Genomic DNA, 27,582 nt, shown 5'->3' on the forward strand with positions numbered 1-27,582 from the left:
TATAAGCAAAATTGGTATGGTGAATGGACAGGTAAATAAACTAGCAATATACAAGACAGTATTTAAATCCAATTTTAACTTATACAGTAGCAAACAAATTAATCCCAACATTCACATTTAAAAAAAAAAATTAACAATTTTTAATTTTAACTTATTTTTGCAAGAAAATAAGTACAAAAATTAAACTCCAACTTTACCTAACAATTTTTAATTTTAACTTATTTTCGCAAGAAAATAAGTACAAAAATTAAACTCCAACTTTACCTAATAATTTTCTGATTTTCATACCAATTATATACCATTTCTGGTATATAATTTGCCACAGCTTCTGTGGCAAATTTGATATGAAAATCTTCTTTTATTACAAGTCCTAAAGACTTCTGTTTGATATCAAGTTTAATGCTACTTTCTTTCATAATGCAAACCATATAGATGATGAATAGTAAGTAATGTAGTCTTGTTTGTCTTATGCATAATTTTACATTTAACTGCTGTTACAATTAGTATAAGATGGTATAATGTTCCATTTATGATAAATGTAATGCCATAGTTTTAGCATGTTTTAAGAGCTTTTCTCTTAGCACTTATCATATGATTTATCCAAATTTCCAAAACTTAAATATAGATCATTAAATTCCCATAATCTCTTTATCTTAAAGTAAAAACATGATCCTTGCAACATATATTTAACCTGAATGAAGTGTATGTTTCGTTTCAAGTATACTTGCATGCTTCAATCGGGTTTCCCTATTGCAAACAGTCAATAGGGAAACACCTGTGTAAATCACATTGTTTTATTTTCTGTTTTATAGATGGGTACTATAAGATCTCTGCTCCACTTAACTACAGTTTGGCTTTCTGAATTATGCAAAGCCACCGTACAACTTTTATACTTCTCTTTTTTGCTGTAATTCTCTCAAAGTACATGCTGACTTATTTACCAGAAACTTTCAATTTTTTCCCCTTGACAGACAACTTCACCACGTAACTCCCTGGATGAATCAAGTGGTGTTATTTTTCAGATTTTGCCACTGGGTATCCAAAGCTTGATTTTTGTTTCGTCTTACATTTTTTAAAAAAACATTTCATGTATTTTTTTTTCCCATATAATTCTCTCAAAGTACATGCTGACTTATTTACCAGAAACTTTCAATTTTTTTGTTTCATAAGACTGCCTTTTTAACTCTGTCCATCAAAGTGAAGCTTTGAATTTTTTCCCCTTGATAGACAACTTCACCACATAACTCCCTGGATGAATCAAGTGGTGTTATTTTTCAGATTTTGCCACTGGCCAAAGCTTGATTTTTGTTTTGTCTTACATTTAAAAAAAAAACATTTCATGTATTTTTCTTTTCCATATAATACTCATTTTAATCCTGCTCAAAACTAAATAATGATTATTTCACTTCCTATTGCAGATATTCTTTTATTCTGAATCACTGTGAAGATGCAATAATAAGAAAAGTCAGTAAGACTACTTATTAACTTTATTTATGCACATCTTTATGTTTGAGAGGTTATTACAAGTCAATATCCTACACATAAATTTAGCAAGTTCTTTAATTATTATTAGTTTTATCCCATGGAGTGTCCTACAATACTGAATGTTTTTTTTTAATGAAAGAAATCATTAAATTGGTAACATAATTACTTACCTTTTCTATATTGGCAGTAAAATCTTCAGTTAGTTTCTTAGAGGTTAAGAATTATCAAAATTGTTATAAAATAAATCAATCATGAATAAGTGTTGATGTTGATAAATAAAAAACGGGTTGGACTAAGAATTATTATTATTTGACACCTCCAGGGAGTCCAAAGACTCATCGAGGGAGATTGGTCCCACTCAAACTTAACTGAGCCATTAGTAGCAGAGGCTCTACCAATCGACCAACCTTTGCCGTACATTAAAAGATCTAAGAACTTGAAAAATGTAATAAAACATATGATTCAAGATGCAATGATAAGGTCTTGATTTACTGTTTCCCTATCTTATATTGAAAGTTTATTTTTCACTTGGTTAGAGTATAATAAAATTAGTTTAATCCTTTATCCAAGTGTGAGCAAACAAAGTTTGCGCCTGAAGTATCTTCAGGACTAGGGTAAGGTGATACAACAACCCAGGGCAACTCGTTGCAAAGGTGGAGAAAGCTACCAATACTCCTATCTCAGTATCTCCTATAATGCAAAACACATCTCCATGCGGATATGTCTAATGTTATGCATTAAGGGAAGGGCCACTACCCAGACTAGTTTCGACCTTTATTGAGGTCTCTTCAGTGGGAGCCAGGCCCTAGTGGAGATACCAGGCAGAAGCATTAGCAGATCATCTCTACCTATAGGAGTTGCCATATGGTGTGCCACCCTTTTTTAATAAATTACTCTGGATTTAGAGAAAGATGTTGAAAGTTTATTTTTCACTTGGTTAGAGTATAATAAAATTAGTTTAATCCTTTATCCAAGTGTGAGCAAACAAAGTTTGCGCCTGAAGTATCTTCAGGACTAGGGTAAGGTGATACAACAACCCAGGGCAACTCGTTGCAAAGGTGGAGAAAGCTACCAATACTCCTATCTCAGTATCTCCTATAATGCAAAACACATCTCCATGCGGATATGTCTAATGTTATGCATTAAGGGAAGGGCCACTACCCAGACTAGTTTCGACCTTTATTGAGGTCTCTTCAGTGGGAGCCAGGCCCTAGTGGAGATACCAGGCAGAAGCATTAGCAGATCATCTCTACCTATAGGAGTTGCCATATGGTGTGCCACCCTTTTTTTAATAAATTACTCTGGATTTAGAGAAAGATGTTGAAAGTTTATTTTTCACTTGGTTAGAGTATAATAAAATTAGTTTAATCCTTTATTCAAGTGTGAAGAATTTGCATTATAGGAGATACTGAGATAGGAGTATTGGTAGTTTCTCCACCTTTGCAACGAGTTGCCCTGGGTTGTTGTATCACCTTACCCTAGTCCTGAAGATACTTCAGGCGCAAACTTTGTTTGCTCACACTTGGATAAAGGATTAAACTAATTTTATTATACTCTAACCAAGTAAAAAATAAACTTTCAACATCTTTCTCTAAATCCAGAGTAATTTATTAAAAAAGGGTGGCACACCATATGGCAACTCCTATAGGTAGAGATGATCTGCTAATGCTTCTGCCTGGTATCTCCACTAGGGCCTGGCTCCCACTGAAGAGACCTCAATAAAGGTCGAAACTAGTCTGGGTAGTGGCCCTTCCCTTAATGCATAACATTAGACATATCCGCATGGAGATGTGTTTTGCATTATAGGAGATACTGAGATAGGAGTATTGGTAGCTTTCTCCACCTATCTTATAGTATATAGTGTGAAGTCTGGCTTTTAGTGCACTGGTCTTGGAGATAAGCTTTAGCATTCATGTACTAAGAAGAGATAAACATCTCTTCTTAGTACATGAATGCAGTTAATGTTCTGAGTGGGGAGCATAAAAAAGTTCTTCCTCCACACATACTCTATCTCTTTGAGATTATGAAGAAGAGAAATGATGTAGTTTTCAACTGAAAATATTCATTTTTATATCTTAAACAAGTTTTGGTGAATTATTTTATAGGCTTCAGTGGTACACATGGCATTGAAAAGATTCTAACCAAATCTTTATCAAATGCCTTTTTTTAACTAATTTAAATGAACAACAGACAGTATTGCAGTTTTCATATAACTAAATATTAAAAATGTATACAAAAGAGAAACTCACAGATGTTATCCTTACTTTCTAGGATTTCATGATGGAGTGGTGTCTGTTCCCATTGCCCATAAAAAAAGGAATGTAATGTGTTCTTCCTTTTTTTTAGTAATACATAAAACAGTAAGCTAAGCTAAATTTCTTCAGTTTTGATATCAGACTTAATGCCACTTACCTTCATAATGTGATCCATATAGATCAGTTTCTCAACCTTCCTTTAGTAATCCACTAAAGGACTTTTTTAAGTCATTTTTTTTCTAATTGTCCCTGAATGAAATTTAAAAGAATAACATGCTTTACACTTACTATTTTTATTCAGTGGGTTTCCTGTGCCAGGTGCATTTAGCTAAATACTCAACATTTGGTTTAATGTTAGATAGCTTAAATCTAATGGCTTCTCTTGAAAATAAGTGAAATCTGTTTCTTTTTAAGATTTAAGTATATATTTCGTATTTTGTTATACATGTCCATTGCATTGCTGGCTGCCATAATTCTTAATATATTTTTGCACCAAAAACTAATTTGTATCCCTTGGAGGAGGGGGGGGGGCATGCCCCATTGAGGAACATTGATATAGATGATCAGTAACAGTGGAGATAATGTGCACTCTTGTCTCACATCTGATTTAACATCAAACCACCTTCCTGTACTTCTTTCAATTCTAATGGCTGATTTTTACAACTCAAATATAGACTACATATTGCTCAGTATAATGTACCATATAAGTAAAGGTAATTCCCGCCTTTACGAATTAATTGGTGCCTGGCGACTGTTCTTAAATTGGGAGTTTATTTACCCTAGAAATAATGCTATAAGCGAGAGTTATGTTCGTAAGAAGGAATATATAAAATGAATATTAAATGATAAGAAAAGACTTGAATGGCCCAAAGATTTACATATTTAAAAAATAACATAGAAAAGACTTTACTGGCCAAAGATTTACATATTTAAAAAAAATAACATAGTCCGCACGGTTAGGCCTAGTGGCTGTGTGCTTCGCAACCATATGCCTGGGGAAGGAGTGTCCTATGTTCTATTCCCTTCGGTGACGTGAGGAACTGAAAGATCTTCCTCAGCCATAGCCAAGTTAGCCGGTCTTGGGTGTGGACAGTAGGGTTTTTCCCACAGTTTATCATCCCGCAAAGCAGGCAAACTGGCCTCGAGAACTCAACACTACAGGACATAAGATTAACCGGGGCGTAGGGCTGACCACCTTATCCTGTGAATGGTTTGAGGTCCGTTGATTAATAAACCCTTGGCACCGCAAGGTAAAAGGAAGATGAAATGTGAATCAGCACTCGTCAACATAGTAGGAGATATATTAGGAAGCTTCAGTGCATCCCCCCCCCCCAAAAAAAGACTGTCTCAAGTGTCATCTGCTTCATTTAAAATACTTGATAGCAAGCAGAAGCATTATTCATTTTATGGAAAAATTTACTAAATCGTTCAAAGTCTGAATCTTGTGATTCAAAGATTGCTTGAGCTTTTTCGAAAAGTTTAAATGCTTCTTGTAGGCCTTTTAAAGTGAAAAACCGAGTTGGAGCTTCATATTCGTTATCATCTTTGATTTTTCTTCTTCATTTCTTTCTTGTTCTTCTAATTCAAGGAGATCATAGGGTGAGACTGAAGCAGCTCATTAACATCACCTTCCAAAACTTCCATTTGCAACTGGTTAGCCATACCTGAGATTGCTCGAGTTTCAGAATTCACAATCTTTGTTGGGTCTTCAAAGCCTTCGAAATTATCATTAAACTGAGAACAAAGTTTATGCCATACTCCTTTAATAGTTTTTTTGGAAACTTTATTCCAGATGCTCTGTGTCTGTCATAAAGAGCTTTAGCAGTGCTACCCACTTGATGGCTGGTAATAATTTGGTATTTTTTCTCTAACGTAATTGCTTTTGTTTCTTTTGCACCATTGCTTCTTTTTGACATTGTGGGAAAAGTGAAGGGGTTATAGTTAAAAAGAAAGAAAATAAAAAAATCAGGTGTAATTGAAGAAAACTATGAATAACACTCGCGTGGCAAGGTTTGTGAGTGACTGAGGCTCATTCTAACTGATCATTACATACTACGTAATTCCCTGTACACGCCCCTAATTGCCTGGGCCGTGCACAATTTAAAATAAAAATTCCGATCCAAAAAATTTGTACAGTGAGAAATACCTGTATATCATTTTGAACAGCTTTCCTTTCTCCATCTACAAAACAAATGCAGATCTTGTTATATTCCCATGATTTCTCAGCCATTTATCATAAATGAAAATCTGACCCTGAACAACCTCTATCAGAACCGAACAGATGTTCTTTTCCATGTTTGCCTTCCTACATTTTTCTTAGCCTTTTCACAAGTATACTTACATAAATTTTATCTTGCCTACTCAATAAAGAAATTCCTCTATAATTCTCACTTTATTTTATTCTATAGATGGGACTACTACTCCTGCTATCTAAATTATGCAGTGTAAACACTATGAAACTTTTATATAATTTTTGACTGATTATATACCATCTACTCCAGCTGCATTTTCGCATGCGAGGTTTTAAATGAATTTTTTTCTCATTGTATTGATATGTACTCCTGACTGCATTTCTCTTGAATATTTTCTGTCACTTCAAGCAAATCAAACAAGAACTCCAGACATCTAGAATATCTATCTTCATTTTTGATATCATCTCTGGTTTTTTACTCTTTCAACCATTTCTTAGTGTTTTGGAATATTTTGCTGCCATCTATATTCTAACCAGTCTTCTCATGACTTGACCCATGCTTTCACACATAACCTTTTATTTTTTTCTCTGTATTTTTTCAGAGAAGATGCTGATTTACTTACTAGGAACTCCCAGATAGACATTTTTCACTTCCATGAGTACCTGTTTAACTTTCTGAGTCCTCCATGGAGTTCTGACTTTTCACTGAAAAAGAAAACCTCATCACATACCTTTCAGGGTTTTCCACTGATCTAATTTTGGTTCTTGTTTTTGAGTTCTTTCATATCTGTATCTCAGTCCATCAGAAAGCTACTCGACTTTTCTTTATAATTTTCTTAAACACTTTTGTTTACAATGAAAATTTATCCTTTTTAGAACTAGTTATCACTTTGTTTCAAATCCTCTGTATACTCTTGTCCTGAACATGAAGATATTGCTATAATCAATGACTCATTTCTTGTGTCTTCTGTGAACTGATACATATGATTAGTTCATATTCTGAACAGAAACCCAGCAGGTACTTAACATTATTATTAGTTTTGCACTTTTCCAGATTTTTCCAAAACATTTCTGTATGCCTTGTATTCATTTCCCACTGGAAATGCATTATTATGTTTAGTGTTGAATTCTACAGCTACTCTCTTTCCTTGATCACTTTTGCCTTAATATAACATCTTGTAATGGATATTTAAAAGAATTTTACCCTGTTTTTGTCTCTTATTTTGTTTCAGTAATACCAATTATGTCAACCTAGTCCTCCTTAGTTCTGCCATTTCCACTTCTGTTTCAATGATGGTGTCAGTCTTGAATTCTGCTGATGATGATGATTAGGGACAAATGCTCTAAACATTTATACCATTTAAGTGTAGTAAATATTGAAACTTGTGATAACACGGCTGTTTTATCATCATGCACTAATTAACTGATTACTTTTTCTTCTCCCTGCCGAAGTGCAGCATCAAATTGCTTTAGGTTTTGCAGCATTGCATGTGTGGGAATAATATTAAAAAAAAAACAACTAAGAATGGTATTCTATATAGATATTGTGACAAAAAAATGCATTTAAACCTATCATTAATAAAATATTTTTATTTTTAATTATAGGTCTTTGATAGCTGTCATGAAGGAGGAGTCATTTCACCTTCTACTTGTGTATACATGAAAGAATGGTTAGAATATTAATGTGTAATATGTTTGTAAATATGATTTTTTGCAGTGAATATTCATTCTATATTATTATTAATAAAGTTTTCAAAACAAACTGCAATTCATTACATAGTATTACTTTCAAACCTCCATGAAATCCAAATACTCACCGCATTAACTTGAATATAACTCGCCGTTACATATATCTTGCATCCCTGATTTTACTTTACAAAAAAAGAAGTTTCACATAATGTGTGTACATGAAAAAAAGTTTAAAACTTTAAGAAATAGATAGTGAATGTTGTTATGACGGTTTCAGATACAGGCAGCCCTCGGTTTACGACGGTTCAATTTACGCCAGATGCCTACGCATGCTTTCTTCCTGTAGTGTGGTCTGACTGAGAAATGATGCTAGCAGGCACTCGAGTGCTTGCTGAGCTACGACGACATATATGTATCAAACCTAGTTTTACTGTTGAATCTACCTAATTGTTCTATTTAATTTTTTTTACATACGTATTTATATTGATAAAGTACGTAATTACATACCATCTGTGATAAAAGAAGTGCAGAAAAGTTAGCAGAACTTGGTGTTAAGAAGGTGTGGAAATCAATCACACTTGAAAAGAAGATGGGCAGACACGTGCTAATGTCTGTAGAAGTATGAACTTACCTCCATCGACTGTTACTACAATTAAAAAATGCAGATAGAATAAACGTCTGTGCAACAATCTACGGCAGTACCAAATGCAAAACATGCAAGTTATAGCAGGGATAAATTCATGAAAAAATGGAAAAATTATCATTATGGTGGATGACTTGAATCATAAAAACATTCTTCTGACATAGGCTGTTATAACTGAAAAAGCAAAAACAATTTTTGAGGATCTTAAAAAGACAGATGGAGGTGAAGAAACATTTTTAGGAAGCAAAGGTTGGTTCATGAGATTTAAGTCTCGAAGTAAGTGGCATAGTGTCAAATTATGTGGTGAGGCGGCAAGTGCAAATGTTGTGGCAGTGGCTGCTTTTCCTAGAATTCAAGACTGTGTAGAACAAGGAAGTTATCCTCCTGATCTCATTTTTAATGTTGATGAGACTTGGCTACTGGAAAAAATTGCCATCATGTACCTTCATTTCCTGTGAAGAACATTCCGCTCCAGGTTTTAAAGCTGCAAAAGATAGACTTACGCTTTTGTTGGGTGCAAATGTCTCCGGAATTTTGAAGCTTAAACCAATGTTGGTGTACCATTCACAGACACCACGTGCCTTCAAGGGTCTAAAAGTCATGCTGCCAGTCTATTGGAAATGAAACAAGAAAGCTTGGATTACACAAGATATTTTTATAGATTGGTACACAAATTATGATTTGCCAGCCAAGGTAAATCATAATTAATAATGCCCTTGGACATCCTCAAAACCTTGCTGAAGTAAGAATACCATCGGATGTCAAGGTTGTTTACATGCCCCCAAACACATCGCTTTTGCAACCGATGGATCAGGGGACTATATCAATCTTCAAAGCCTATTACCTCGGTATAACATTTATGGAAATGGTAAGAGTCTTGGACACCTCAGGAAAAACTATTAAAGACTATTCTATATATATGACTGCCAATAGTCTTTGGCAGTCATTCGATGTTTTGAAGGGCATTAACAATATCAGGGCAGCTTGGAATGAAGTGTCAGCAAAGTGTTTAAAAGGAGCATGGCGAAAACTTCTTCCAGCATTTATGCACAACTTCGAAGAATTAGAGCAAGAAGAGAATGTTATTGAAGACGTTACAGGGATTGGACGATATTACAGCTGAAGATGTGACAGAAGTCTTAGAGAGCAATGATAAACTGCTTTCCAATGAAGACTTAAAAAGAATTAGCCAAACAATTAAGTCAACATCCAAAGGAGGAGAAAGAAAACGAAGAAGGTCCTCTGAGAGATATAAAAACGGCCGATTTACAGCTTATTCTTGCAAGCATAGAGACATTGACTGATGAACTCTGCGAAATGGACCACAATTGGAAACTGAGTGTAATCGCATCTATTCAACCTTACACTGCCTTAAAGAAAGAAAATCTAGGCAGTTAACACTGGATACATTTTTCAAAAAAAAAAAAAAATGCAGGTGATCTGAAACTAGGAACTTCAACATAGAAATATGTAATATCTTTTCGAAGTTTAATTTTTTTTCTTTTTTTTTTTGTATATAATTTTGCTTTCATTATTAATAATTTTATTTTAACAAATACATACGTATGTATTATCAAAGCTTTAGATATAATAATGTTACACATACTTCATGTGTATATTTTTTGACTGCACGGAACATAACTTTATACCTCTCATTAAAAGTGGATTCAGTGTATGCCCGTTTTTTTCAGGAGTGGAAGTGAGGCGTAAATCGAGGGCTGCTGTATTTTGGAATTCAGTTGAAGGGAATCAGCATTTCAACTCAAGAATTGTTGGCTTGCCTTTGTTATTAAGTCGCACTATCTTTTGTTAATACCACACTAATCATATGCATAAAGATGGAAGCAACCAGTAGAGGAAATGTAGGAGTGAGAGAATTGACTTCTACTCTATCTTGGATTCCATGCGAGGGAAGGAGAATTGGATTAAGATTAAGAGACCATCATTAGAACTGCTGTGCAACTGGATTTTGAGAGTATGGGACATGATATTGCTAGAAATAATTAATTTAATTACAGAAGCATTGTTGCAAAAGATTAAAATATATCACGTAAATAACGTTGAATTAAAATTTGAATGTATTCATTTTATAAATGTGAGCAATTATAATGAATAGTGAGCATTTAATTATTGACGACAATTGAAATTTTTGATTTCAATTGTCGACATGATTGAAATTGACGACAATTGAAAAATCCCTGCATATATCTCGCACCACGATTTTTTAACTTTAATTTACGGAGGAAATATAGTACCATACTTTGTTTTGAAAAAGAAAAGTTTCGCATACATGAAAAAAAGTTTAAAACTTTAAGAAATAGATAGTGAATGTTAATACCATAATAATAATATGTTTTGAACACATTCAAGGTTGGAGCACTCACTAGCTAGCTACTCTGACAATGTACTCCACTTGTGCACCACCCACTGAGCAAAAAAAATATCTTTTTTACCTCTTTATTCTTGCATCATTTTTTATCCTATACAATAATTCCCTTGTATCTATTTGATAGACTCCTCTCATCAACTTGTATATCTTAATTATATCATCTTTCCTCCTATCCACCAAGCTTTGAAGACCATATTCCCTCAATCTGTCCTCATACTCAATATTCTAGTCTGGAGACAGTTATTTACATCTGCACTCTTTCCAGTGTTTCCTTATCACACCAATATAGCAGGTAACCGCATCTGTGCACAGAAGTCCAAATAAAACCTAATTAGCACCTTATACAGTGAAACTATCACTTCCTTATCTGTATATGTCAGCATTCTTCATATCATTATAGCAACAATTATTAAACTACCTCAAATAGGTATGGGCAATATATAGGCTCTCACATTCAAGTCATTAGTTTCTGTTCCTTTTCCCACCCCCCTCATGCAGTGAGAGTGATATCCTCAATGACATACCAATTTCACTGTGGGGGACCTGGACCCTGCCCCTCATTCGAAGGTACAGCAGTAAAACGGTTCCACAGACCAGCTGCTGGTTAGTACACGAGACCAAACCAGTTAGTAACAAATTCGAAACTTACCGATAAGCTAGTGTCAAATCCTGCAGCCATGTATTTTGCCCGTTCATGACTGGAGGGAGATCGAATACGGTGACTGCAAGGGGAACTGTTGATGCCACATGTAGACAGGAAACCAAATTCCATCTGTGTGGGTAATAGATTTGCAAGTCTGCCACCTCTCTCTTTATCTCTTCGTCATCAAATACAATCAACCATAACTAACCCAAAGAAAGTGATTTTATTGCAGATCTCAAAAATTCCCCCACAAAATATAGTTTAAAAAAAAAATCCATAACCACTTCACCAATGTTCATGGCCTAAACAGCAGTATAAATAATGTGCACCACCAGTTCATCTAAACCAGAATTACTATTCCTATCAGAACCTCAACTGCCCAAACTACACATTACACAGCTCTTTCTACCACAAGAGCAGCACTTGTGCATTCGTCAGAACTGGCATACCATGTCATCAGCATCAAATTCCTGCCATGTACCCTCAAGGGGTGTACAGGATATGATAGTACATGACAAAAATTACATCATTACTAACTTCCTATCTACAATTTTCCTCCAAATCAGTCTGTTAACTGTCAAGACTCCAGCATTATCTGATCTTATATTTCTGTCGTCTAAGGCACTTTGTACCATATCAATTCACCTATATCTTGGTCTTCCTCTAGGTCGTTTTGCTGCCAACTTGACAGAGAACACTTGTTTTGCTAATCTTTTCTCGCCCATTCTGTTTAAGTGACCATACCACCTCAGATTAGCTCTGCTAACGCATTCCTGCTGACAATGTCAAGTTCTTTCCTAATATCCTCGTTTTTAATATGATATTGCCATTGATGCCATCTGTTCGCACCTATAATCTTTCTCAGGACTCTCATATCTGCAGTCTCTAGTCTTTGGTCAAGTGTTTTACTTCTGACCCAACTCTCAGATCCATAAGTTAAAACTGGTTTGAACACTGTCTTGTATACAGCTAATTTAGTGTTCCGACTAATTTCTCTCTTATTCCATATGAATTTATTCAATTGACTTCCCACAATACTAAATTTGCTGATTCTGTTGTCTATTTCTATATTTAATTTACCATCTTCAGCAAAAATTGTGCTTAAGTAGCTGAAATGTTTTACTTGTTCCACAGGTTCTCCATTCACAACACAGTTGACATTTTCAATGATTCTGCCTATTTTCATTGTCTTTGTCTTTTTATTGCTGACCTTCATACCATATCTATTACAACAGCTATTCAATTTAGTCAGAGAATCTTGCAGACTTGTAGTGGATTTATTTAGAAGTATAACATATAATTTTGATATCATATTTAATACAACTTTCCTTCATAATGTGATCCATATAGATAATGAATAACAGAGGGGATAATGTACATCCTTATCTCACACCAAATTTAACATTAAACCATCTTCCTGTACTTCCTTCAATTCTAACTGCTGACTTACAACTCAAATAAAGACTAAGTATAGCTTGATATAATGCCCCATTGACACCATATAACTGCAGCGTATTCAATAGCTTCTCTCTCTTGGCACCTTGTCATATGCCTTTTCCAAAACGACAAAACTTAAATACAGATCTTTGTTATATTCCCATGCTTTCTCGACTATTTGTCGTAAAGTGAAGATTTGATCCTGACAGCCTCTATTTGGCCTGAATCCAACTTGTTCTGCACCAAGCTTTTCTTCCACAATTCTTCTCAATCGTTTCTCAAGTATACTTGCATAGATCTTGCCAGAAACACTCAGTAGGGAAATACCTCTGTAATTCTCACATTCGGTTTTATTTCCCTTTTTATATATTGGTACTATGAGAGCTCTACTCCAATCATCGGGAATTCGTCCCTCTGTCCAGGCTTTCTGAACTATGCAGTGCAGCCACTGTAAGACTCTTATACCACCATATTTCAACATTTCTGGTCGAATATCATCTACTCCTGCTGCGTTTTCCACATTTCAAGCCTTTGATGGCTTTTTCTACTTCAAGTATGGATATGTATTCCTGACTGCATGCCTGGTCAGTGTTTTTTACCACTGTGCTGTCATCACTGCTTGTTTCATTTAGCAGTTTTTCAAAGTAATTACTCCATACTTCAAGGATATCTTTTTCTCTCGTGTTCATGTTACCTTTATCATCTCTAACTCCTTTTACAGCACTCTTTCCTCCATTCCTACGCTTCTTCAACAACCTCTAGAATATTTTGCCACCTTCTTGATATTTATTTTCTATGTTCTTGCCAAAGTCCTCCCATGACTTTTGTTTAGCTAATTTTATGCAGTGTTTAGCATTCTTGCATTTGTCTCTATATTCTCTAGGAGCACGAGCTGACTTATTTGACAGGAACTTTTGATATGCTTTCTTCTTTTCCTTCACTGCCTCTTTAACTTCCTGTGTCCACTAGGGAGTTCTGATTTTTTTATCCTCGCAGACAACCTCAACCTCACCACATGCTTCTCTGGCTGAATCAATCGATGTTTTCTTCAGAGTTTGCCACTGAATTTCCAAGGTTTGATTCCTGTTCTCAAACTGTTTCATTTTTTCTTCAATAATCTTTGTGTATTTTAGTCTAGTTCACATCTGAGAGCTGCTCAACTTTTATTCACTTTAAAACTTTCTTACATGTCATTCTTTTCAATATGAAATTCAATTTTATCCTGCACCAGAGATAAAACGTCACTATCAACAATGACATAGTCAATGAGACTTTTCTTATTCCTTGCCTCTTCTCTCCATGTGAATTTGTGCACATTTTTATGTTGGAACATGGTGTTAGTAATAACCAGTCCATGTCCTGAGCAGAAATCCAATAGGTATTTGCCATTATTATTTGCTTTGCTCTTTTCTCCAAATTTTCCCAAAATATTTTTGTATGTCTCACAATCATTTCCTACTCTGCTATTTAGATCCCCAACAAGGACCAACTTTTCCTTTTTCATTGTAACAGTTGCTTTTTCTAAAGCCTAAAAAAATTCCTCTACTTCTACCTTAGTAGAACCTTCTGTGGGACCATAGGCACAAATAAGTCTCATTGTCCAGTTCCCCATTCTCATATTTGCCCACATTACTCTGCTTGAGACTGACTGCCATTCAAGAAGATTAGCCTCGTATTTTGTGTTGAATACTATGGCTACTCCTTTTTCTTGATTGTCATTTCCTGAATATAACATTTTGTATTTATTGCTCAGAAAGATCTCACCTGTTTTGGTCTTTTTTGTTTCAGTCACCTCTATTATGTCGATCTGGTACTTATCTAATTCCTCAGCTAGCTCCATTTCTTTGCCGTTCAGGCTTCTTATGTTGATAGTACCGATCTTTAACTCTGGTGATGTTGAGTTGGGGTTTGTTTTCAGATTTGTTCCAGTAGCTGACTTTTCGCCCTGGTTCCCTGGCGAAAACAACGGAGGCCTTGTTTAACCGGGCAATGTCCCAGCCGGCATGAAATTTTTTCATGCTGTACAAACATTTTTTATTTTGGTTTAACCAATAAGAATACAATTTGGTGGGCTAAATCCCAAATTGCCAGCCCATCCTCGTTCGTTCAGTATCCAAGTAGATACCCAACAGGGTGCACCACGAGAAGGTGAGGATTGGACATTAGGCCAGAAGCCCTGGTCGGTTCTCTGCATTCCTTTAAAGGCTATGTTCAGGTCTCCATACCATGTCATAGACTGCAAAACCTTGAATCCCCATTGTTTATCTTTTTAGCTCAAAATTTTTTTACCAAATCAGCCTGCCCTTTTCATGTGCTTTCTAAACTCCTCAATTATCACTCTCGAAAACTCGACTTTCTGTAGTCAAAACACCCTAATAGTGAGGTCATCCTTCTTGGGGACTTTAATGTCCACAACTCATATTGCTCGTTTCACTGATCAAGCAGGCAGGGATGCCGAGGTGTTTGCTATTAATGACCCATCTCAGAATACCCCCCTCAAATTTGCCAACACACTTGACCTCTTCCAATCAAGCTTCCCCTCCAAGTAAACTGTAGTTGTCAGTACACCCCTTTGTACCTCGGATCACAATTTCACACAAGTCTCGTGTCCTTTGGCACTACAAGGGTGCCAAATGGGGAAAGACCTCTATGACTTCTATTCCTCCTTCCCATGGTCCAAGTGCTGTTTCGCTTCTTCTGATCCAAACACTTGCTCAGACTGAATAACAGTAACCATCCTCACAGGACTGAAGACTTTCATCAGAACTCCATGTTCTCAGCCACCATCCAAGCCGTGGTTCTCAAAAAAAAAACGTGTGCTAATACTGTAAAAGAAAAAACTCTGCTTACCACGAATGGTTCAAGACCAAAACTCCAGCTCGCAACGGTTGTAAAAGAATTATTACAAAGTCAGACTTTGATAGGGCTATGTGCTGTAAACTTGCCTCCTACCTAAATGGCAGTCGCTCCTTCTGTTCCTGAGTCAAGACAGATTTCTCTACTCAGACTGACTTGCACCTCCGATCTTTCCTGGCGCAACCATAATTCAACTATGGCTTCTGCAGCTGCCAAAAAACTTGTACTGTTTTTGCGCAAAACTCAGCTGCTAATACAAAATCCAGATCCACCCAACCATGGAATATTGCTCATATGTTTGGGGTGGTACACCAAAATCCTCTCTAAAATCGCTTGATTCTCGAAAGAGGGCAATCTGGCTAATTAATGAACCATCTCTCACAGATGTTCAGTTTCTGTCTTGTGCCTCTTTTAGATACTTTCATGGCTAGTGCTCTGCTGAATTGGCAACTATTATCCACCACTCTCCTCCAAAATCATTAATTCAAGAACCACTGCTAACCAACACACTTTTAGTCCATCTTGAAACTCACCAAACCAACTTCACTGCCTTCTCAGAAGATAACCTTCAGCTGTTCAAGCAAAATGTGAACAGATTCCTCCTTTCTTTCCTCTTGCCCACACACGGCAATAGGTCTCGTGTTGTGGATCAGATGTAAAAAATAATAATTTCTATAACAAGTTAGGCATGAAAGTCAGGAAGGAAAAAAAAAAGGTATAAAAATAGTAAGAACAAGAAAGCACCAACTGCATTCTCAATGAATAACCAACAGAATAACTAAAACATCACCTATGCAGGCACAATATTCAGTGAAAAGGATAAATTAAATATATATAGAGAGAGAGATAATAAAATGAACAAAGTATGGGATGAATAAAGTTATTTATATGGAACAAAAGAGATATTAGTCAAAGTATGAAATAAAGTGTTCCAAGACTAGAGAACATAAATGAAAATTAGGCAAGTGAGCATATGGTATCAATGGCAGAATCATATTTAAAAAAAGTTAAAATTGTTGGCATTAGCAACTATTGTTGTCTAATTTAAGGTTGGATAGGCACTTAAGCAAAATAGGTGAGGGAAGGTTGGCAGGAATGAGGCCCACGATCTAGTTGGATTGATGTAATTAATAGTGCCTTAACAACTGAATGTAAGTTTAGCAGCATTGGAGATCTGTAGAATGAGGCATTAATTTGGAAGAAAATGGTTATAGTAATCATATATTGAGTTTAATGATGTATCATCATCAAATTCCTGATATATATCCTCAAGGGGTGTACAGGATATGATAGTATTACATGAAAAATTTACATCATTACTAACTTCCTATCTACAATTTTCCTCCAAATCAGTCTTGTTACCTGTCTTCTAAGGCACGTTTTACTGTATCAATCCACCTATAACTTGGTCTTCCTCTGAGTCATACCACTTGAGATTAGCTCTGCTAACACATTCCTGGATGCTGAAGTGGCAAGTTCTTTCCTAATATCCTCGTTTTTAATATGTTGCCATTGATGCCATTTGTTCATGCCCCTAATCTTTCTCAGGACTCATATCTGCGGTCTCTAGTCTGTGGTCAAGTTTACTTCTAACCCAGCTCTCAGATATATAAGTTAAAACTGGCTTGAATACTGTCTTATATACAGCTAATTTCTCTCTTATTCCATTGACTGTCTACCATACCAGCTTTGTTGATTCTGTTGTATATTTCCATAATTAATTTACCATCTTCACTAAAAATCAGGCCTAAATAGCTGAAATATTTTACTTGTTCTAGAGGTTCTCGATTCACAATCCAGTTGATATTTTCATTGTCTTTTTAATGCTGACCGTCATACTATATCTACTACAGTGGTTATTCAATTTAGTCAGGGAATATTCCAGAATTGTAGCGGATTTATTTAGGAGTATAACATCATCCGCATAAAGCAAAGAGCTGACATTAACATCTCCAATTTTGATATCAGGTTTAATACCACTTTCCTTCATAATGTGATCCATATATATATATATATATATATAGATAGATAATTAATAACAGAGGGGATAATGTACATCCTTGTCTCACACCAGATTTAACATTAAACCATCTTCCTGTACTTCAATTCTAACTGCTGATTTACAACTCAAAAAGACTAAGTAATGATTGATATAATGCCCTATTAACACCATATAACTGTAGCGTTTGGAATAGGTTCTCTCTTGGCACCTTGTTATATGCCTTTTCCACATCTACAAAACTTAAATACAGATATTTGTTATATTCCAGTGATTTCTCAACTATCTGTCATAAAGTGAAAATCTTATCCTGACAGCTGATCTGTCAGGATCAGGTTTATTTGATGAAAATCTGATCTATTTGGCCTGAATCCAGCTTCTCTTTCACAATCCTTTTGAACCATTTCTCAAGTAAACTTGCATATATCTTACCAGGAACACTCAGTAAAGAAATACCTCTGTAATTCTCACATTGTTTTATTTCCCTTTTGTGATAAAAGTGGTAAAAAAAAAAAAAAAAAAATAGATATGTATTCCTGACTACAGGCCTGGTCAGGAATACATATCTATTTTTTTTTACCACTGAGCTGTCATCACTGCTTGTTTCATTCAGCAATTTTTTGAACTAATTACTCCATACTTCAATGATATTTTTTTCTTTTTTTCATGTCACCTTTATCAGAGTGCTGTAAAAGGAATTAGAGAACCCTTTCATCCATTTCTGAGCTTCTTAAACAACCTCCAGAATATCTTGATATTTATTTTCTATGTTCTTACCAAAGTCTTCCCATGACTTTTGTTTAGCTAATTTTACACAGTGTTTAGCTTTCTTACATTTGTCTCTGTATTATCTAAGAGCACAAGCAGACTTATTTGCCAGGAACTTTTGATATGCTTTCTTCTTTTCCTTCTCTGCGTTTTTAACTTCCTGTGTCCACCATGGAGTTCTGATTTTTCTATCCTTGCAGACAACCTCACTACATGCCTCTCTGGCTGAATCAATCAGTGTTTTCTTCAGGGCTTGCCACTGAATCTCCAAGATTTGGTTCCTGTTCTCAAACTCTTTCATTTTTTCTTCAATCAGGTTTGTGTATTTTAGTCTACAGTTTACATCTGAGGGCTGCTCAACTTTTATTTGCTTGAAAACTTTCTTACATGTTATTCTTTTCAATATGAAATTCAATTTTATCCTGCTCAAGACTAAATAGTGATCACTTCCAATTTCAAATCCCCTGTACACTCTGGTGTCCTGCATCAGGGAGAAAGCATCACTATCAACAATAACATAGTCACTGAGAATTTATACATATTTTTATGTTGAAATGTCGTGTTAGTAATAACCAGTCCATGCCCTGAGCAGAAATCCAACAGGTATTTGCCATTATTATTAGCTTTGCTCTTTTCTCCAAATTTTCGCAATATATTTTTGTATGTCTGACAATCATTTCCTACTCTACTATTTAGATCCCCAACAAGGACCAGCTTTTCTTTTTTTCATTGTGTCAGTTGCTTTCTCTAATGCCTCAAAAAAATTCTCGCACTTCTACCTTAGTGGGACCATAGGCACAGATAAGTCTCATTGTCCAATTCCCCATTCTGATATTTGCCCTCATCACTACTTGAGACTGCTTGCCATTCAAGAAGATTAGCCTCGTATTTAGTATTGAATACTATGGCTACTCCTTCTTTTCCTTGATTGTCATTGCCTGAATATAACATTTTGTATTTATTGCTCAGAAAGATCTCACCAGTTTTTTGTTTCAGTCACCCCTATTATGTTGATCTAGTACTTATGTAATTCCTCGGCTAGCTCCATTTCTTTGCTATTCAGGGTTCTTATGTTGATAGTACCAATTTTGAACTCTGGTGATGTTGAGTTGGGTTTTAGGATTTGTTCCAGTATCTGACTTTTCACTGGCAAAAACAACGGGGGGGGGGGGCTATTTAACTGGGCGACACCCCCAGCTGGCATGAAATTCATGTTGTACTATCATTTTTTATTTTGGTTTAAGTCTGGTCGCCTAAATCCCAAATTGCCAGCCCACCCTCGTTCGTTCAGTATCCAGGTAGATACCTAACAGGGTGCACCACGAGAAGGTAAGCATTAGACATTAGGTCAGAAGCTCTGATTGGTCATCTGCATTCCTTTTAAATGCTATGTTGAGGTCTCCTCTCAGTTATATAACTTTGACCCTTAAGTATCCCGTTTAATGATGTAATACTATGATAATCTGTATATTCATTGTGTACATTGGAAATTGTACCAGAAACATATTGGTAAATTGTAAAACAAAATCTTTAGTCAACTTGGAATATATGTAAATGATATTCAAACAATAGGTGTTCATGAGGTATGTTTTAAATTATAATAGACTATCCAAAAAAAAAAAAAAATTTAAATACCTTTGAAAAATTACACAACAGAAGAAATGAATCGCACTTTATTGAACAAAAAGATTACAACCAAGCATAGTACATTGGAATTCAGTGATAAAACGTTTATATCATTTCAGGTATTATGCTGTTAGAATGTGTTACATTCATTTCTCTCATATATTATACAGACTAGCACAAAGTTCTGACTCTGTGCTGTTTTATTGTAGTCCTTACAAGACTAGTGAAAGCAATTATGAAGTATGTTATAATTATAACTGCATGGATAACAATGATTACTATTACTCTTTCATTATTGATATGGGAAAACATTTCTTAATTAGTGAATATGAAAACTTCACATATTTTATTTAAAATAAAAATACACCTGATAGTAGGACATATACATTTCTTCGGGACTTTACACTAAGTAGAATCAAAATGCAGCAATCTGACTGTTGGCATCCAGCTGAGTAAGGAAACTGAAATTTTAAATAATTATATAGTAATTGTGCTGAGTAAAGAAAAAATGTAAGGTTATAGTGTCTGTAAATTTTATTTTTTAAAAGTTTTGGAAAGAGGGATGTTTTATTATTTCCTTGATTTGTTTTGCCTGTTCATTTGGTTAAGATTCAAATGATATTTGAGATCTTTAACAAATTTGTCATCTTAATTTTATTTAAAATTAGGCAAAATTATTCAGACTCATGCACGTTACTCACAGAGCAAAGAAACTGACTACAGCACAATTGTACTGCTCAAATACTTCATCTGCTATGTTAATAAATATTGCCACTGATTCGCTATAGTTTTGGTCAAATGACCACATAAAGTAAAGAATATTGAAAATTACTTTTTTTCTACTGTTTTGATGAGCCAACAGTCCACTTCATCAGGAACATATTGATGTTACAAGATTTTTTTTATGTAACATCAACAAGAAGTAATGAAAGAAATTAATGAATTAAAAAAACTTAAACTAGATGACGAACGTGTGAAAGTAGGATAAGTTGGTTCTGTAATGTAAGCTCATGTTCATGATGTCAGATTTTTGATGAAGACCAGCATGGGATGTAGTATTAAGCCTTGGTTTTTATTGCAGTGAGTAGGGTTGTGTAGCATTTCATTTCTAAAATGCTGTGTAAGGAAATTCAAGTGAAACCACATTGAAAAATTCACATATTTTATTTATTAAATGTATTAAATTATTATATTAAATTATTATATTAAATGTATTATATTAAATTTATTTATTAAATGAATAGCCTATTAGGTGATCACCCACATCACTATCTTCAGATCTCAGCAATTCACTCAACTCCAGCATGGCACATAGGTAAAATGGAGTTGTTCATTAAAAATAGTTTACATTTTGCTGGAAGAACAGAAGATATGTTAATAAAATCATCAAATATTCTGGCAAGCCTATTCACGAATGTCCCAGGAGAATGAATTAGAAAACTTTTTTTTCAGTTTTGGGATACATACTGGGAACAAACACATCTCACAATAGGCTCCCCCATCTCTGCTGCTGTTGCAGGCTAGCTAATTTACTGGAATCTTTTGAAAAGAAATCCCCTGAAGGATATTAAAAGCCAAAAAATCTGACTTCATTATGTTAATGATATTTTCATCATTTGAGCAGCCACAAACGAGGAAATGGAACATCTCGCAAATTATCTTAATGGCCTACATCCCAATATAAAGTTTACTCTATAACTTTAACTCAAAAACTGCAAGATGTTCGATTTCTTTGACATTCTCCTAGTAGCATCTGAAGATAAAAGACGATTTCTCAGCAGACAGAAGCCTATCAAAACAGGTAAATACCTACATGCTTCCATTTACCATCACTCACATAAGATAAGTATGATGAAAACATTGAGGAAAAGAGCCTAAAACATCTCCAGTACATAGGTAAAAGAAACTAAGAACTTTGTTACCTCTCAAGTAAACCCAATCTCTTAATGGATATAGTAACAAGGCAATTAACCATATTTTAAATACTTTACGCAAGACCAACAAGCAGGAATTCAAAGATGCAATGTCAATCTTTTATTCACTATGGATTTTAACTTTATAAGATATCCAGTTTCTTACAGCCTCCAATATTCCCCTCATCCCCACCTAAAGAAAGTGGGAGATATATAAGATTCACTGTTCTTGTAATATTTGTTATGTTGACCAATTAGGACATGCTGGAGAGATCTATGTCAGAGCATGTTAACAATGTTGAAGAAAATACAAAAGTCTAGATTAGCTTTTCGAATTAGCTATCAGCCATCATACTTGGCCAAAAAAGAGGAAATGTCATATCTAGTAACTATTTTATAAGGAAATTCACATGCCTGTTTTTCAGAGAATATATGGGGAAATAGAACTGTATGTGTGATAATTTTTCCTTAGAAATCCATTGTACAGGGTGTCCAAAAATTCACGCAAGAAGTAATTTTGATAGAAAACACAGGTTTTTAATTAAAAATTGTAATTTCTTATTGATTCATAAAGTATACAGTATAGGGTTATGCATGGAATAGCATATTGGGTAAATGGTCTCAATGGCTTTGCTGGCTTACGCACTCTTTTGTTGAAAATTTCCATGACCGTTTTGCATAAATGTGGCTGAATTTCGTTGATACAGCACTCAATTTCCTCCTTCAAGGTGTGGGTGGTCATGGGCTTATTGGCATAAACCTTAGACTTCAAAAAACCCCAAAGAAAAACATCCAACGGCGTTAAGTCACATGATCTGGGCTGCCAATTCTGATCACCAAAACGGGAAATTACACGACCAGGAAATGACTCATGCAGTAATTGAATTGTTTCTCAGGCTGTATGGCATGTGGCACCATCTTGTTGAAACCACGTCGTCCACATCCATATCTTGCAATTTAGGCACAAAAAACTGGATTATCATGTCGCGATAGCGAGGACCATTAACTGTTATTGCCTTACGAGCCACATTTTTGAAGAAGAATGGACCGATGATGCCTCCAGCCCAAAATCCGCACCAAACAGTGACATGTTGTGGATGCATTTGTTTCTCAACAATCACTCGTAGATTTTCTGAGCCCCAAATGCGACAATTTTGTCGATTAACGAAGCCATCAACATGAAAATGAGCCTCATCGCTGAAGATGATTTTGTTCGAAAAATAAGCATCCACTTGTTGTTGTTGTTCCATAATCCATTCAACGAACTCTCTTCGCTGTGTGTGTGGTCAGTAGGCTTCAGTTCTTGAGTCAATTGAACTTTGTAAGCATAAAGATGCAAATCTTTCGTGAGAATACACTGTAGAGAGCTTCTCGAAATGCCCAATTCAAGACCACGGTGCCGAATTGATGTTCCTGGACTCTCAGCAACACTCTCATGAACTGCTTCGATGTTTTCTGTTGAACGACGGCCAGAGTGTATAAGATCACTAATTGATCCAGTTTCCTTGAATTTTTTAATTAATCTTTTCACAGTTGATGAAGTTAAATCAACTGTGAAAAGTTTATTTAACTTACAAAAATTGCGAACTGTAGCTGCCAAACCTTCATTATTTTTAAAATATTGCTCAACAATGAAAATGCATTGTTCTTTCGTGTAGTGCTTCATTTTTAATAACCCTGAACTGTCAGCTGTCTTTTTTTCCTCGTTGGCAACACTTTACCGCACAAATGGCGCTAAATTTAAATCTTGCGTGAATTTTGTGACACACTTTATAAGAAGAACGTAGAAAAAAAAAATTTTGGTGACTTCTGCAAGGAATTTTAAGGAAGATAAAGAATTTTCCTAAAGTCCTGATGGTGCCCCCTGGCGGGGGCATCAGGACTTTAGGAAAACGCTAGCTTCCTAGCTTCAGTCTCATTTGCTGTTATTAGTACTTGTGTGCACGTGTCTTTGTAGTAAGTTCCCAAGAAGATGGCAATGTGACGTTCGCCGAAATATCGGAAAGTATATATTAAAGTTTATTTAATCTATATTTCTAGTATACGCTGTCAATTCCTTAAATATTAGTTATCATGTTTAACCAGCGTATAAGCATCTCAACAAGAAGAATTTTAAGGAAGAATGTGGGAGTATTTGAAATCAAGGATTTTATTATCCAAGTCTGAACTTTCTTATCTCTTACTGTGAATATGGAATCTGCAGTTACCATGATTTTCCAGAAAACAAATTTTGTTTTTACCAAAGAGTTAAAGTTGTTCATAGAACTTTTAAATTACAGCTGAATTTAAGACAGCTAATGTTCGTTTTAGCTGGCATATTTTGGACCCAGAGAAAAAATGATTTATTTCTCTTCTTTTATTTAATCTACTTTCTTATGCAACCATTGGCAGGATTTAGCACACAACTTAAGATCACTATTTCTGCAAATTCAGATGAATCAGCTTATAGCAAGTAAGTTCAAATTGTGCACAAAAGGAGTCATGTGATAGCACTCAACAGGATAAAAGGTGCATTAAGCGAATTGGGTTTGAAGCTCTTTTCATGAAGGAATAAAGTTGCAAACTTGGATGTCTTGTAATGTCTCAAAGACATCGAGATGATTGTCTTTGAGACATTACTAATTCTTATCCTCATGAAATTGAACGGAAGAATTATTAAAAAGCTTGAAGAAGGCTACAGAATTACTGATATTGCTAGAGCGTTTGTGATTAGGCTATGGGCAACGTTTTAAACCAATGAAACGTGTTTCAGACGTTTGCTAAGAGGTCGCCTTCACTCTACCATGGAGCACGAACACATATTTTTGGTTATAACAGTAAACATAATTGACACAGCACAGCAGGTCAGCTTGCAAGTTGGCTCCACTCATGCAAAGGTATGTGAATATATCAACAAACTGTGACAAGATGTCTGTGAAAAGTAGGCCTATACATCCGAAGGCTGTAGTCTGCATCCCTTTATATGCAGCTCATCATCACAGCACATTTTCAGTGGTGGTGTATCCATAAAAATTGGACAGGACACAAATGAGCTAATGTACTCTTTACAGATAAGCGTTGTTTTTAGTCCTTCCTTTGATTCTAGTTGACACTTGATCTGATGTGAAAGTCGTACAAGAATGTTCTTGAAAGAGATAGATACAGCAGTGCTAGGGTCATGGAGGCATTGTGATTAATGGATAAACTGTATTGGAGAAATTGGTGAGGAATAGAATACAATATTAAGTTGATGGACATAAGATACTCTATGATGGTCAGCATGGGTTTGTGAAGGGCATGTCTTGTTTTAGCAATCTGCTTACATTTTATGATAGATTACCACATTACAAATTTGTGTATAAGCTGCAGAAGATGTGATTGGATAACAGAGAGAGATTAGAAAAATTGATTACTGTTTTTCTGAATGATACCAGAAAGTTTGTGTATGATGGAGCAATGTTTCGGGAAAGGAAGATGACCAGTGGCATGCATCAAGGTTCTGTTCTGGGGACCCTACTGTTTAACTCATTTGCTAATGATATTTTATGTGGATTGACTGGGAATATTCAAATGTTTGCTGATGCGAATTCTTTAGAGGAATATTTGAATAGACTTGGACAGATGAGTGGGGCATAGTTTTAATATTAATGAATGTAAGGTGCTACACTTTGTAGAAATAAGACTACATACTGTATTGGTGGAGTTGTGCTTCAGGATCTTGGGGGTGATGGTAGATAGTGCAGTACACTTTCAAGGGCACACTGCACATCGTGTTGTTGTTGTCTTGTCCTTTGAAGAGTCTTAGATGTTTCCATGTGCTCCTTGAACTGCTTTGGCTATGTCGATGATTTTGTTTGTATAGAGCTGTTGTTCAGGATTAGGATCTATTTCTTCCAAGGCTGCTGTAATTGCTGGACAGGTAAAGATGTGAGTGGATGTCAGTTGTTGCAGTTTCTATATGTTCTCGTATCATCTGCATTGATCTTCATTCCTCTATAATGTCCTGTTTGTAGTCTTGCTATCGTGGTGGAGGTCTTTCTGTCAGCACTGATTTTCGGAATTTGATGTTGCATCACCGATTTCAATGGAATTAGTTTAACTTTTGTTAGTGCATTAGCATCAACAAGAGTTATCGTGTGAGTTTCTTGGTTGAGTTCTTTGGCCTCTTTTGCTAATTTATCAGCTGCTTCATTGTAATCAGTGCCTACACGAACAGGAATCTATTGTAAAATGTAACTTTTTCCTAAACACTTTAGTTGATTTAAGAGTTTATGGGTGTCTTGTTTGAGCTTGGTATTGCCATTTTTGATTGCCTCCATAGCTGATACTAAGGCAGAAGCAATGGAGAGGTTATATCTACTTATACGAGTTGCTAAAAGGTATACCCCCTTATTATTAAATTACTCTGGATTTAGAGAAAGATGTTGGAAGTTTATTTTCCACTTGGTTAGACTATAATAAATTTAGTTTACTTCTTTATCCAAGTGTATTCAAACAAAGCTTGCTGTTTTAAAGAATCCTCGGAGGAGCAAAATCTGTTTGCTCTGGTTACCAATGATTTAATGATGCCAAATTTTACGCCAAAATATAAGACTTTCAACTGCTGAAAACTGACATACTAATTAGCCTCGACATCGTCTCTCTCTTCACCAATATCCCCCATAAAGAAACTGTAGACCTGTTAAATTAAAAATTTCCGTAGGATATCATTGAACTTTTCAAATTTGTTATCACTTCCGGTTACTTCACAGTGAAAGGAAAAATCTACAAGCAACAGGAGGGAACAGCAATGGGGGTCACCCAACTTGGCAGACCAGCTTGCAATAGACAGAGGTGAATGTTGCTACATTCACCATACTTCTGCTCATCATCCCTCTCAAAAATTTGGCATCATTGGTAACCAGAGCGCACAGATTTTACTCCTCCGAGGATTCTCTAAAACAAGAATTGGAAATAATCAAAAATACAGCTACTCTAAATGGATACAATCTCAAAACAACTCAAAAAATCATCAGCGACTTCTCCATCCATCAACCTAGACAAGAACAAGCCCAGTGATTCCCATACCTTATATCAAAGGCATCTCTGAACGGCTCTCGAAAATTATGAAGAAATACAATCTTTCTGCCACCTACAAACCCATCAACCAGATCCACAACTTGTTACTTTCGCCTAAAGACAAACCTTCACCTATGCTACTACCTGGTGTATACGAGGTTCCATGCTCCTATAAACTCTCTTATTATGGACAGACAGGCAGATCAGTTTTTAAACACATTTCAGAACATCACGACCATGTCTGCCTCATCAAACCCAAAAATCAAGCCACACTCAACACAGAGTTAAAAAACCCAAACCACAAGATCCACTGGGAAAAGACAAAACTCCTACACAGATCTTCATATGAATATGAACGCTTATATAAAGAAAGTGCTGAAGCCCTACTTCACAGACCAAATCTAAACCACAATGATGTTCTTGTCATCCCTAAAGTATGGGAAATTGTCATACAAAATTGTGGTAAAAAAACTCAATTTTAATTTAATTCAATTTAAGTTCAGGCTGCAACGCATCACTGCACGCAATTTGGATTCCATTGTACGTACACACCCTATCCTTTGTGTCATTCCTAGTATTGTTCTACTGTACTGATGATGTCCTAAGACACCTAGGACGAAATATTTACGTAATAAAAAAACTTACTACTGT

At 35.4% G+C, this 27,582-nt stretch overlaps 2 protein-coding genes across 5 annotated transcripts in view; one reads left to right on the plus strand and one right to left on the minus strand.

The window, feature by feature from the left end:
* Polr3F (RNA polymerase III subunit F) overlaps positions 1-27,582 on the plus strand; it is a 160,324-nt gene that overhangs the window by 128,523 nt on the left and 4,219 nt on the right. For 2 of the 4 annotated variants that reach the window (XM_090398686.1, XM_090398683.1), the window contains one exon: positions 7,537-7,601. In XM_090398686.1, the coding sequence (XP_090254812.1) occupies positions 7,537-7,601 (65 nt within the window). Of the gene's footprint in view, positions 1-3,756; positions 3,959-7,536; positions 7,602-9,954; positions 10,377-27,582 lie in introns of those variants that run through there. The other 2 variants (XM_090398684.1, XM_090398685.1) reach the window with 2 other exon arrangements.
* Positions 20,013-27,582, minus strand: part of LOC150102616 (uncharacterized) — a 234,723-nt gene continuing 227,153 nt past the window's right edge. Inside the window, exon 17 of the mRNA XM_090398679.1 lies at positions 20,013-20,442. Within this exon, the coding sequence (XP_090254805.1) occupies positions 20,397-20,442 (46 nt within the window). The 3' untranslated portion in view covers positions 20,013-20,396. The remainder of the gene's footprint in view (positions 20,443-27,582) is intronic.

Source organism: Typopeltis vanoorti, chromosome 10, assembly GCF_054136105.1.
Source record: "Typopeltis vanoorti isolate ZY-2024b chromosome 10, IOZ_Tvanoo_1.0, whole genome shotgun sequence".
NCBI lineage: Eukaryota > Metazoa > Arthropoda > Arachnida > Uropygi > Thelyphonidae > Typopeltis > Typopeltis vanoorti.